General features: G+C 42.7%; 1 protein-coding gene across 2 annotated transcripts in view; it reads left to right on the forward strand.

The window, feature by feature from the left end:
• The first annotated feature begins 987 nt into the window (after positions 1 to 987).
• Positions 988 to 14,256, forward strand: part of SLC41A3 (solute carrier family 41 member 3) — a 43,308-nt gene continuing 30,039 nt past the window's right edge. Inside the window, exons 1-2 of one of the 2 annotated variants that reach the window (XM_039331476.1) lie at positions 988 to 1,129; positions 8,568 to 8,881. In XM_039331476.1, coding sequence (XP_039187410.1) covers positions 8,576 to 8,881 — 306 coding nt within the window. In that variant the 5' untranslated portion in view covers positions 988 to 1,129; positions 8,568 to 8,575. Of the gene's footprint in view, positions 1,130 to 4,509; positions 5,646 to 8,567; positions 8,882 to 14,256 lie in introns of those variants that run through there. The other variant, XM_039331475.1, reaches the window with a different exon arrangement.

Genomic DNA, 14,256 nt, shown 5'->3' on the forward strand with positions numbered 1-14,256 from the left:
AGCTGCAGAACACTGTTGGCTCATATTTAAGTGATTGTCACTAGGACTTCAAGATCCCTCTCGTAATTACTACTGTTGAGCCAGGTACCACCTATACTATACCTGTGCATTTGGTTTTTCTTGCCTAAATGTAGAACCTTACTTTTCTCACCATTGAATTTCATTTTGTTAGATAGTGCCCAGTGTCCACATCTATCAAGATCCTTCTGTATATTGAGCCTATCTTCTGGAGTGTTGGCTATTGCTGCCAGTTTGGTGTTATCTGCAAATTTGATGAGTTCCTTTTCTGTCCCCTCATCTAAATCATTGATGAAGATATTGAAAAGTACTAAAACAGAGCCTTGGATACCCCACTGCATACTTCCCTTCATGTAGTTCCATTAAGGACTACACTTTGAATGTGTTTGGTCAGCTGGTTACGAATCCATCTGGTGGCAATTCTCTGTATTGGTTTTATAATTTTTAAAATCTGGTCAGATCAGTAATCCATAACATTTCTTGGTGTTCTTCAAAATGATTAATATCAAAGCATTACAAGTGCAAAGTATTTATGCACAGAGCAAAGCTGCTCTCTCAACCCTTGACTCTTCTGCATCGCTTAAGGCATTTCCCATTTTCATCTAGCTCAGCTAGATGAAAACCGATAGCAGTAGAGGTCTAAAAACTGCCTTGGTGAGGCATCCCTATTTTTAACAAGGATAGCTCTCCGCACCATCTCAATCCTCATTCATCCAGGCTTGCTCTCCTTACAGCTCATATGAGTGAATGTGCAACTTTGGGTGCCTGCATTTCTTCTTCTGGGGAAGGAGAGACTCATCCTGCCCCAGATCATACAAAGAGACACTTCCCTTGAAAAGATGCAGAGGTACACCAAGTGGATTGAAACTGAAGCCTGCCTGATTTACAAGTGACGTCATGAAAAAGAGTCCACAGCAGCTGCAGTTTTCAGTTACCATCACCTCCAGAATGCTGTATCTTGGGGAGGGGTGGCTGGGAGAAATTGGCTTTCAAGAGATAATCTGACAGGGGATCCCATGAAACACCATTTAAAAACCTTTTCACCTATTCACTTCATTTTCTGAACTGGCCGTCTTTTAGCACAGGCTGTCATTGTAGCTGAGGATTGGAGGTAACATTTCTTCAGTCTGAAATGTGATAGCATGATTCCTATTCATGTTGCATGAGTATGGCTGATCTAGTGTATCTTGTGCTTTAGTGCTGCAATTATATTGCATACAAGTACACAAATTTGTTTGCGCTGGCTTGTACAACAGATACCGACACACCCAACCTGAGACCAACAGGTAACGATAGAACAAGCATGTTCTGTTAATACATAAAGATGTTGTGACTAGTTTAGGTTGTCATTTTGTGGTAAAAATTATGCTCCTCTTTACTGTATATGCATACTTCCATTCACTCATTGGGGAAGATTTTCGTTCTCTGTAAATTGTGACAGAATTGTGAATATTAAGATTTTAAGTATCCATTCATTCTTTCAACTTAATTTTAATAGAAGACGCAATATCCCAACATCTTTCAAACACAGTGTGTCCTGGAAGGAAAGGAAAACTATTACTACAGGTATTAAGCAATATATCTTCACCAGAAGGGATTTTTCCCAGATGGAGCAGTTCTGCTAAATGACTTCCTTTGAGGTTACAAGCATTGTTTGTTTGATTGGAGCATTATTTACAGCAACAAACATAGCTATATTGTGAGCGATTGGCTTAGTGGCAGCTGTTGTGTGAAGTAATACAATTCATCAGAATTTCAGAATTTCAAAGTCATATCCCTCAGAATTTCTATTTCTTTTCTTTTTCTTTCTTTCTCTCCTTCCTTTTTCTCTCCTTCCTTCCTTTCTTTCTCTCTTCTTCCTTCCTTTTCTTTCTTTCCTTTTCTTTTCTTTCTAAAAAAGTGGGGGGTTGGTTTTAAGATCAGCCAAAGAAGTTACCATTTCTGCTCGAGGGTTTCAAACCAACTTATATTACTACAGTCTTTGTAGATATTTTAGACAAGGTAAAGCCATGGTTGCAAACTGTGGTTATTTAGCCAAGATAGATTCTGAATTAGATAGCCAGTAAGGTATAGCGATTACGGCAACAGACTAGAAATCAGGAGACTGTTGAGTTACAGTCCCGTCTTGGGCAAATAGTTGATTTGATATTCTGTGTTGTTCAGTGGATACATGTGGCCTGGCCTAAAACAATAGACATGGACTTCCTAAATGGGATGTAGGCTACAGTACATGGGGAGAGCCTTCTCAGTATCTGCTCAGTGCTAGCTGTGTACAATCATTTCAGGGGTTGCACATCAGCTGCAGATGGTGCCTATTCCCTTGACCCAAAAAAATCATCCTGTACCATTTTTCTTCTAGTGCTCTCTCTCACACACTTTCCATTCACACATTACAGGCAGTCCTCAACTTACAACCATTCATGTAGTGACCGTTTGAAATGCCAACAGCACTGAAAAAAAATTACTTTCAACCAGTCCTTGCATTTATGATCATTGCAGCATCCCCATGATCAAAATTTGGGTGCTTGGCAACCAGCATTTTTTGACCTTCCCAGCCAGCTTCCAACAAGCAAAATCAATTGGGGGGGGGAGAGACAGATTTGCTTAATAATTACATGATAACTTAGCAGCTGCAGTGTTTCATTTAGCAATTGTGATAAAAAAAAACTAGTTGTAAAATCAGATGAGACAACCACCTTGTTTAACCATGGAAATCCTGGTCCCAATTGTGGATGTAAGTCGATGACTACTTGAAAATGGTGCCCCTATTCCCAGTGAAGCCACTTCCATGTGCTCATTTTCTTTCCCAAGGGAAAAAAATTGCCAAGCCTCTGAGGGAATCTCTGACCAGCTCTCAAAGGAATCCTAACTCTTGGGATGACTAAACAGTAGAGATAAAATCATTACACAAACTTCTATAAAATTGTTTTTATTTTTCTAGAAACAATTTGCAATTACCAATAACTGTGATTGCTTGATGCTTGAGATTAAAAAAAAAACCCAATAACTCAGCAATGATGTTATTTTAGCTTTCATTCACTAAAGGTTCCTTCTTTGGCATGAACTGCATGCTTTTCCTTCATAATAATGTACAACTGAAAGAATACAATTCTGTTTGTGAGAATGGTCTCCAATAGATAAATATGCATACAGGAGAAGAAGAAACTTGGCTAGATTTTAGCATAGTCAATGTCATGACTGATAAATCATAAAGAAGTTTCCCATTCTGTCCCATGTACTCATTCTGCATATATCTCCATCTCATCTCACTTGAAAAGGGAAAAAGAAAAATCCAAATGACATTTGGAATCACTTTGTCTTTGACAGTCTTTCATCAATATACCCTGATTTTCAATAGGAAACTATGTTTTCCTTTATCTAATATCTATTTCTTGCTTTGGAGACGAATAGAATAGAATAGCATAGAACAGAACAGAACAGAACAGAATAGAATCTGAAAGGGATCCTGGAGATATTCTAGTCCAGCCCCCTGCTCAAGCAGGAGAACCTATACCATTTCAGTGACTATCTAGCCTCTCCTTAAAAATCTCCAGTGATGGAGCGCCCACGATTTCTGAAGGCAAGCTGTTCCACTGGTTAATTGTCCTCACTGTTAGGAAGTTTTTCCTTAATTCCAGGTTGCTTCTCTCTTTGGTCAGTTTCCAACCATTGTTTCTTGTCTTGCCCTCTGGTATTTTGGAGAATAATATGATGCCCTCTTCTTTGTGGAAGCCTCTCAAATACTGGAACACTGCTATCCTTTCTTTAGACTAGCCCAGTGGTTCTCAACCTGTGGGTCGGGACCCCATTTGGGGTCGAACGACCATTTCACAGGGGTCGCCAAACAACACAGTCCGCCATTCCCCCCCCCCTTTTCCTTAGCTGTGCTACTGCCTTTTATTCTATTGGCTTTTGAAAGCCAATAGAATAGACTCTCTTGAATAGAGTCTAATTCTATTGGCTTTCAAAAGCCAATAGGAATTGTCCAGGCTGTCTCTGCCCTGCTGAGCCCAAAAGTCCCATTCTGCAAACGGTGCTGCACCAGTTGAGTAGTCCTCGACTTACGACCGGTTGAGTAGTCCTTGACTTACGGCCGGTTGGGGGTCGCGGCATTAAAAAGGTTGAGAACCACTGGACTAGCCAAACTCAAGTCCTGCAGCCGTTCTTTGTATGTTTTAGTTTCCAGGCCTTGAATCATCTTAGTTGCTCTTCTCTGAATTTTTTCCAAACTCTCAAGATCTTTTTTGTAGTATGGTGACCAAAATAGGCTGTAGTATTCCAGGTGTGATCTCATTATAAAATGGTACTAACACTTCACGTGATGTTGATTCTATGCCTCTGTTTATACAACCCAGGATTGTATTCGCTTTTTTGGCTTCTGCTGCACACTGCTGGCTCATGGTCAAGTGATTGTCCACTAGGCCTCCAAGCTCCCTCTCACAGTTGCTGTTCTCAGAGCAAGTTTTCTTTTTTTAAAAAAAAAGTTTTTAAAAATGTAATTCATATTTGTACTGGAAAGGTTTCATTCTCAGAAATTTTGTCTCCAAAGACCGATTATTATCGCATCAATTTTTAGTGGGATTTCCAGCAAAGTCCAAGTAATGTATTCTCCATCGCTTCCACGAATGAAGAATATACGTGTCCCAAGATAATGTTGCAGTGTCCAATCTCGGTTGGTCACCGGGAGCAGAGATTTTGTCTCCCGAGCTTTCGGACTCGTTATGGAGCCCATCCCCAGGGAACTTCTCTGTGTGCTTTGGGTTAAATACCACAGACAGAACAGCCCAAAGCACTCAGAGAAGTTCCCTGAGGATAAGCTCCAGAACGAATCCAAAAGCTCGGAAGACAAAACCTCTGGTCCCGGTGACCGATCCCGATCGGATCCTGCTATATGGCTTCTGCCCCGGGGGTGGAGAGAAACTTAACACCAACCTTCCCAACTGCACCACATTCCTGAGAGTTTAAAGTCAAAACACGGCGTAGCAAATCTTCGAGTGGCCGTTGGAAGGCAGCAAAGAATTCCCAGCCCAGATGCGGCACCCTAGTCAAATACATCTGGAGGGCACCAGGTTGGGGAATGCTAATGTAAACCTATCAGTACGGGCGGAGTCTTCTCCTCTCCACCCCGTAATCACCGATTATCTCCACTTCCTGGTTATGCCAGGAAATCAAACCGATTGCATTGCAAGTGGAGCGGCAATTGTAGCTTTGCCGGAAGGAGGCCGCAGCGGCTGAGCAAACTTCGGCCGCTTCCCTAAAAGGCTCCGGGCAGGCCCTCCGGCTGAGAAACGCCTAAGGGTCGCCCCGCTGCATCGGCGGAGGAGCAACTCCCTCTCTATCCCTCCGCCCCTGCCTGCGGGCTTCCCCCCATTCTCTTGCCTCCTCCTTCCCTCCCCCTCTGGCTCGGCGCTTCCTTTTCCGCTCGCCTCGGTCGACGGGTTATCTCGACAAAGGCGACCGGGCGAGATCCAGGGCGCCGGAGAACCCACGGTTCCAGATGCGGATGAGGCCACGCCTTACCATTTGCGCGCGGTCTGTCCTTATTTGGCTGAGCTCCAGATGCGCGCTGTGCCTCCTTTGGGCCGCAGGGGGCGGTAGACTCTGGCGAGAAAAGACAAAGGCGCCGGGTAAGTGACCAGGGATCGCGAGGGGCGCTTTTCTCCTCCCGGGCTTTGTGGAAAGGTCCCTCGAGAGCAGATGCTTCCTTTTAAACCTGATGGCTCCGTTTGGAGTCTCCTGGCCTTTCCGTTCATCTCGGTCCGGTTGTGTTCTTCTATGATGAAGTTGCAAGATGAGAAAGATAACTCTTTTCTTGCAGATCATTATTTATAAGGTGCTTTTTATGTTATTTTAGTATCACGAAGGAACCTGAAATTAGGAGATGATGGAAAGGGATCAGGCAGTCAGTCGTATCACTTCTACTTCATCCTATGCAATTCCTTGCCCTGGTTGCTGTCATTCCCTATGAGGGGAGATTTGGAGTTGCAGAAACAATTTCACCCTTTCTGACACCAAAAGATAAATCAGTCTTAGAAATCTGATGGTCTCGATCCTAAATCAGAAGTCTGTTGCCAGTATTGAAGGAATCCTGATAGGCTGTTAGTTTTGGTTACTAAGATGACTTGGTTTGATGTACTTTTTGATTTAATTGGCAGTTTGGAAGATTGAAAGTGACATTGTTTCATCAAATCTTTCATCGCTTGGAGATGTCTCACATTAAGCTAGTATCAGTCCACTCCAGCAAACCTGCTGGTTTCCCACAACTTTAAAGTGCCTCAGAAAGGAATGTATTTCCCTCCTTCAGAATGTCCCGGCTATGATCTGTCACTCTCCACATTCAAAAATATTATTCACAAAACAGCAATGAGAAATGCAATGATTGCCTATCAGCAACAGGAATGGGAAACCTATAGAAATGGTGCAGTAGGACCTATGTCAGGGATAGGCAAACTTGACTCTTTTATGACTCGTGGACTTCAACTCCCAGAATTCCTGAGCCAGATATGCTGGTTCAGGAATTCTGGGAGTTGAAGTCCACGAGTCATAAAAGAGCCAAGGTTGCCTACCCCTGACAGTTATTGAGAAAGATAGATACTTTTGAACCTGAAGCTGCATATTGTTGGGGGGGAAACGGGATCTAAGACCAACCAGCACAGGTCCGCAGCATGTCAGAAACTGGGCTGCGCAAAGAAGCAAAGCCCCATCTGTGGGATGCACACAGGATTCGAAACTTCACCCGCTCCTGTCCGCAGAAAAACCTCTCTCCACAAAACTGATTCCTGGTGGCCTGATCTAAGAGGTGAATAGACGCAGATTTCCCAGTATATTGCCCTCTAAGTTAACTGAGTTAACTTATCAAGAAGTGATCCAATCTAGAACTAAGGAGAACTTTCCTAACAGTGAGAACACTCAGTGGAGTGGCATGCCTCTAGAAGTTGTGGCTGTGCCTTCACTGGAGGGTTTTCAAAAAAGATTGGACAACCATTTGTCTTGAATGGTTGGATTCCAGGGGGGGGGGTGGATTAGAAGACCTCCAAGGTCCGTTCCAACTCTTTATTCTGAATTTAGGCAAGAAAAACCAAATGTACAGGTATAGTATAGGGGGTACCTTGCTCAATAGTAGTAATGTGAGAAGGACCTCGGAGTCCTAGTGGACAATCACTTAAATAGGAGCCAGCAGTGTGCTGCAGCTGCCAAAAAGGCCAACACAATGCTGGGGTGCATTAACAGACGGATAGAATCAAGATCACAGAAAGTATTAATACCACTTTACAATGCCTTGGTAAGGCCACACTTGGAATACTGCATCCAGTTTTGGTCACCACAATGTAAAAAAGATGTTGAGACTCTAGAAGGAGTATAGAGCAACAAAGATGATTAGGGGACTGGAGGCTGAAGCATACAAGGAACGGTTGCTGGAATTGGGTATGTCTAGTTTAATGAAGAAAAGGACGAGGGGGGACATGACAGCAGTGTTCCAGTATCTCAGGGTCTGCCACAAAGAAGAGGGTGTCAAGCTATTATCCAAAGCACCTGAAGGCAGGACAAGAAGCAATAGATGGAAACTAATCAAGGAGAAAAGCAACTTAGAACTAAGGAGAAACTTCCTGACAGTTAGAACAATTAACCAGTGGAACAACCGGCCTCCAGGCGTGGTGAATGCTCCAACACTGGAAGTTTTTAAGAAGAGACTAGACAGCCATTTGTCTGAAATGGTATAGGGTTTCCTGCCTGAGCAGGGGGTTGGACTAGATGACCTCCAAGGTCCCTTCCAACTTTATTATTATTATTATTATTATTATTATTATTATTATTATTATTATCTCCAATTATGCCCAGACAGTATGGGAATTTGGATCCAACAAGCTGAAGGGCATTGACTTGAGAGACTGGAAAAATAAATTGACATGACTTTGGCGCCCAAGAAATAGCTTTGATTTTCGCAGATGCATTCATTTCACTGAAATCCATCTGTCCCACATAAATAGCTTAGAAATTCAGATTTCTGGATTTGGGTAGGCTGTATATATTAGGTAACATGTGCATTGCTTTTATTAGTCAGCAGGGGAATGGGCCATTGTTTCTCTGAGAAGCTCAGAGGCTCTTGACAAGAAGTATTCAGCTGCCATTGCATCAATAGGTGGGCAGATTGTGTAGGTCTTTGGTGAAATGTGTATCCCTAGGAAGAGCTGCAGCGGCTGGCATAGTTTGGAAAAGAAGTGGTGGTTTTCAAAAGAAAAAGAACGGTGAGAACAATTAATCAGTGGAACAGCTTGCCTCCAGAAGCAGTAAATGCTCCAACACTGGAAGTTTTTAAGAAGAGACTGGACAGCCACTTGTCCGAAATGGTGTAGGGTTTCCTGCCCGAGCAGGGGGTTGGACTAGATGACCTCCAAGGTCCCTTCCAACTTTACTAATATGAACAGAATATGAACAGGATGCTCTTTTTAAATATTATGATAGGATGTTCTGTCTTACCGCTTTCTTCCTCTTGCTTATTGTCCGATTGGTTAATTGTCCTGGGCCTCGTCATATCCATTCCTCAAAAGACTCCTGAATGGGAAAAATCAACATGAAAGGCGAAGAAGCTCGGCAGCATCGGAAAGAAGGTCGAACCAGGAATGGAGAGCGATCCAGGCAGAAAGCAAAGAGCAAGAGTAAACACAAAGAGAGCAAACTTGGCAGCCAGAGCACAGAGGATGGCCCTTTGTTCCTGCCTCAGAAGCAGCCTCCCGAGACAAAAGTGGCCATGGCAAAACTACAGAAGGAATCAGCCTTGGCGATTGGCCTCCAGGTGCTCCTGCCTTACCTGCTGGCAGGCATGGGCATGGTCCTGGCAGGCATGGTCTTGGATTATATTCAGGTAAGGTGAACAGGAATTCTGGGGCATCTGCTTTGCTGCATTTGGTTGCCTAAGAAGTTTGACCATATGTGGGGTTGGTGTGGGGTTTTTTTGCCCACACACAGCCCAATGACAAGTAAACAATGGCATCTTATCTGATCTTGAAGTCTCCTTGCTCAGAGTTGCATTTGGTTGGATGCTGTGCATGTACCCTGGGGATTAAGCTTCTAAAATTAATTCGGATTTAAATCTAAATAATTGTACATGTGCTCAAGCTCTTAAGAGTATGTTCTACTCTGCATTTGAATATAAGGTTGATAGAATTTAGTACAGTAAGTGTGCATGCATTTGGATGGTACAAGAATTTTTGCCTTCCTTTATGTCCTCCAGATGGGTTGCACTAAAATTTCCGTAATAGTTCAGCCAGCACACCAATGGGCATTATGAAAGTAACAGCCCAATGCATTTGAAAGGCTCTAGATTTTTTTTTTTTTTTTTTTGGCGAGCGGGGGGGGGAGCTTTTCTGTAACCACTTTCAGCTAAAAAGGTTTATGACAGTCTAATGTCATATTCAATTACATGTGATCCAAATCAAACTTCTATCATTTCCTATGTTTTTTTGACGATGATCCTATGTTTTTCCATTTTTTCTTTGCTAATTCCCACTGATTTCTTTAGTTTTATATGTATTTTTTAATCTTACATTGCAAACTGTCTTCTGTGCAGCAACTTTAAGATGAAACAGCAAGCTCCTAAAGCAAGCATAATTTTAAAACAAGTCATCAGAGAGTCTAATCTTGCTGCAACAAATACTGCTTTAAATATTTAATTGAAGGAACTCAGTATGAATTGAGAGATGTAAACTTTATTTCAATACTGTTATTTTATGTGATCATGCACTGTTATTTTTTTTACTGTTGTACACCACATGGAGTCTCACTGAAGTGAAATGTAGATAAACTGTATAAAATAAATAAAAGCAGGCTCTTGTTTTTAAATTCAAACAAGCAATTTGTTTAAGTTTATTCTAATAGGTTACTTTTTCAGCACAGAAATCCTTGCTTCTATTATCAAATTTATTTAACTAGTGAGGTAAGAGGTCAGGTTGCCCCTTGTCTTTCTGACAGGATGACATTAAAATGCCTTTTGCCTGTTTTCTCTGGGCCAGAGTTCATATTTCTCCCTAACATTAATTTCATGTTACTGTATCACATGAAGGAAATCAATTGAGTTTCATAAGATTTTACCTGTTTCAGAATATTTTATACCCAGCTGAACTAATGTGAGTTTAGTTGCCTCCTGAATATGTGGAGACTGGTGTGGGATTCTGTGTGTATTTTCTTCTCTTCACACTTTGAGGTTCTCTCCTGCAATAGATTTTAGTAGTGCTCCAAAGTTAAAATGATTTAGCCAATTACCTAGAGGAGGGTTATGCTTAATGTTCCAGAAGTGTATTGATTTTGTTGGCAAACCCAGTTTATTTCCCAATTGGTTTTTCCAGTTTATCAAGTTGGTGATGTTACCATTTATTGACATAGTATCATCATTGTGCATGACATTTTATAGAGTACAAGAAGAGAAGCCTTAGCCCTACAGAATGTTGTGCCTAAAGAGCAAAGATATATAAATAAGTAATCAGATTTCAATTAGAGCAGAGATGAGCACCTTTCTCTTTTTGCTTGTGGGCTGGAGAAGATATGCAAGTAATATCATAAAGGTATCATATAAAAAGTTACCTCATGAGTTGGCCTAAAAGTGAAAGTAGAGGAAAGACTGTTCTCAAGGTGCTGAGCTATTCATGAGAGAGAGAGAGAGAAAAAGAAAGAAATACTTTGAAAATGCATCATTAAATAATTAATAGGCCCCTGGTCAGTTTCCCAACTAAAGTTTAAGGCAGAAATATATGGGTTATCCAACAGTTTTAAATTATTCTCCTGTCTTGAATGGATAAATGTCTGAAGCAGCAATTTTCTATGGCATATATTTCAAGTTCAATCCTAAATAGCAGCGAATGTTTTTCTCTCAGAACACAAAGAGACAATATCTGCTGTGAACTCCACATAGGTGTCAGGCAGGGCACCCGGCCAGTAAACGCTCAGCTTTACCCAGTCGCCCCGACTATACCCAAATTAAGGGATTATATGGTTATTAAAAGAAAAAAAAGGATGAAGATTATCCAATATGGTGGAGTCTAGTGATGGCTTCTTAAAAAAGAGGGCAGACCACAAACCCTTTAAAAGCCTGAGGTGTCAACCCTTCCCACAGAAAAGCATTAATCAGCGCCAGAAGCCCTCCACGTGTCATCTCACATACCAGGAAGGACAGAAACAAATGTTTAAAAGAGAATATTGTGATAGACATATATTCATTTTATTTATTTATTTGATTTTTATCCCACCATTCTTATTTTATAAGTAACTCAAGGTGGTGAACATACATAATACTCCCTTTTCCTACTCTCCCTACAACAACAACCCTGTGAGTGGGTTGGGCTGAGAGTGTCTGGCCCAAGGTATTTGACTGGATTTCATGCCTATGACTGGGTTAGAACTTATAGTCTCCCATTTCTAAGCCATCACCTTAACCACTACACTAAACTGCTAGTTCCCTCTCTTTATATGGATATCCGGCACTATTCAGTGGTGTTGTAATGAAAATAAAGCTCCTATTCTAGTGTATTAATAGAAAAATAATATTACTATTTCTTTGGTAACAGAGCACTTTTTACTCAAGATACCATATTTCATAATAGTGACAATCAGACAATTGGAAGAAACTCAGAGTTCATTTAATCCAAATCCTTTTAAAGCATTTGAGGTAGCTCTCTAGGGATGGTGGTGGTGATGCTGATGACACAAAATGAATTTTCATTAACTGCTGCTCTCTGAATGCTGATTCATTACCTAAAGTAGGGGTCCCCAATCCCCAGTCCGTGAACCAGTACCAGCCATGGCATGCCAGCAACTGGTCTGCACAAACAAACAAAGCCCCATCTGTGGGATGGAGGCAGCACACAAAACCATGCACCGTCCAGTCCGTAAAAAAACCTCTCTCCCCTGGTGTCTAAAAGGTTGGGGACCTCTGACCCAAAGGCTTTACAGGTAATCCTCATTTATCAACCATTCATTCAATAACGTTTGAAGTTACAATAGTGCTGAAAAACATCATTTTATGGCCCATTTACAACTTTTGCAATGTCCCTCAGTCAGGAGATCACCACTGCAGGCAGTATGAGTTGTCCTATGCCAGATATGTGGATTTTTTTCTTTTTTTGTTGCAGAACAGAAAGATTGGAGAGAAAGGGATTGTAAATAAGGCCGAGCTATTTGCTCTTCTACACATCAAAAGCAGTGCAATTACACTAACAGCCTGGGGTAGGGAGCCTTGAGTACTCTATGCAAACAGCTTGAAATATTTTCTTCCCCAATCTCTCCACTTTGCAGGGCAGGGGGAGGTAAGTAAGCAATTTCTGCAGGCAGTCTCTCCTTTGCCTAACTCTTTCCTCCTCGTCCCAGCAGAGAGATTGGAGAGGGATTTTAAGAGAGTAAGCTATTAAACTTCTACACATTAAAAGCAATGTGATCACACCACTAGCAGAAAGGATCAGGCACAGCAGAGATTGCCTACAGAAATCATTTGCTTTTTTTTTTCTCCTCCTCCTTGGAGAGTGGAGAGATTGGAGAAAAAGGAATTTCAAAACAATAAGCGATTTGAGCAGCACTCCCACATCTTCTAGTCCAGTGGTGGCAAACCTTTTAGAGACCGAGGGCCCAAACTGCAACCCAAAACCCACTTATGTATCACTGGGTGCCATATGGGCGTGGCCCGCTGGGATGGTATGGCCCTCTGGGTGTGCATGACTATGGTGGTCATGGCAGAATGGGTGAGTGTGGTCAGTTCGATGTTGCTCCTGGAGAGGAATGTCTGTGGGGGCTGGCAGGGTTGGGGGAGATCCAGGGGTTCTCTGGCGGGTGAGACAATGGGCAGGAGGGCGTCTTGCTCAACTGATGGCTTGGGGGGAAGGGGGCAGCTACGCCCCTTCCCAAATACTGCCATCTCACGAAAGCAGGATGAAAACTCCAAAAAGCAACAAGGAAAAAAAGTTAAAACAGAAGAGTGTCTCATGATGGTTTTCTTCCCTGGGGTGGGGGGCACAGGGGGAGGTTCCTGAGCCCCACAGCTCTTCCAGGGGGGAGGAGGAGAGTGGGGAGGGGCTGTGCTGGGATTGTGGCTCCTCGTGCCTTCCGCTGCCCGCCTGCACTCTTCTGCCGCAGATGCCACAGCTCTGCTTGCCTGGCAGGGCGGGGGCCCGCTTGTGCTCGGGGATGCATGTGGGGCTGCTGTCTCGCTTGCCATGCCTTGGCTGGACTGGGCTGGGTGCGGAGCCTCCTCGCCGCTTCTTCCCTCGCGGACATCGGGACCGCCCATCACACCTATCGCTTGTCCTGGGGCAACTGCCGCTGTCCAGCGCTCTCCAGCCCGTCGCGCCAAGGTCAGGCCTTTGGCGGATGGAGGCCAGAGGGGAGTGAGGCCATTCTTTCTCCTTCTACTCTCTGGCTCATAAAGAATGAAGTTCATTGACCTCCCCCCCTCCCAGAAAGAATCCTGAGCTCCAACTGCCAGTTCTCTCTTATCCTTATCAGAGCTGACCATCCCCATTCATGTGCTAGGTTTTCTGTTGGGTGGATTTGTGCATCCTGAAGGAAAATTTTAATGGATAAAAGGAAATGAGGGCAACAATCACTGGATTTTGGAGAGTGGCTATCTATAGGAACAAAAAGACTGTGACTCTTTTATTTTCTGTCCCAGTGTAGGAAGCTAATGTCTGAAGGTGACTTTCCAAGTTTCTTCCTCAATTAATGCTGGTTACAGGACTTATAAATTTAAGCCCAGCTTTCTTCAACCTCCTCTGTACCTCCTTAGTGTGGGAAAGAAAGCAGCTAAGCAAACAGAGTTCTTGGATTAACCTCAACATGTTATCAGAGAAAGCTTTTTTTAGACCAACCAGCATGCCTCAGGAAGATTGCTGGTTTTATTTGTAGTAACCAGACTACTATCGAATTGATTGATTGGTGTGGTGCAGACAATGTTGATGTGGGGTTAAAAGCTGACTGCAAAGACTGGGTTTAAATCCCTTTTGGGTTCTGTGGCACCCAAAATGACTCTATATTCATCATGGACTTACAATTTAAGTTGCCGCACAAAGTTATGAGGATGTATGTCATTCTTGGAGAAAGGTCACATGGAAAAAAATAGAGACAGAGAGGAAGTTTTATCCTTTGAAATTTCTGCTTATCCGGATTTCAGGGTAGTGCAACCAGACGTGAAACATCATTTAAAGGACAAAATTATTCTAATTAACCAAGCATTTGGATTTTGTCATTTATTGCTGTATC

Source organism: Crotalus tigris, unplaced genomic scaffold (genome assembly GCF_016545835.1).
Source record: "Crotalus tigris isolate CLP2741 ecotype Arizona unplaced genomic scaffold, ASM1654583v1 scf7180000024437.13266115, whole genome shotgun sequence".
NCBI lineage: Eukaryota > Metazoa > Chordata > Lepidosauria > Squamata > Viperidae > Crotalus > Crotalus tigris.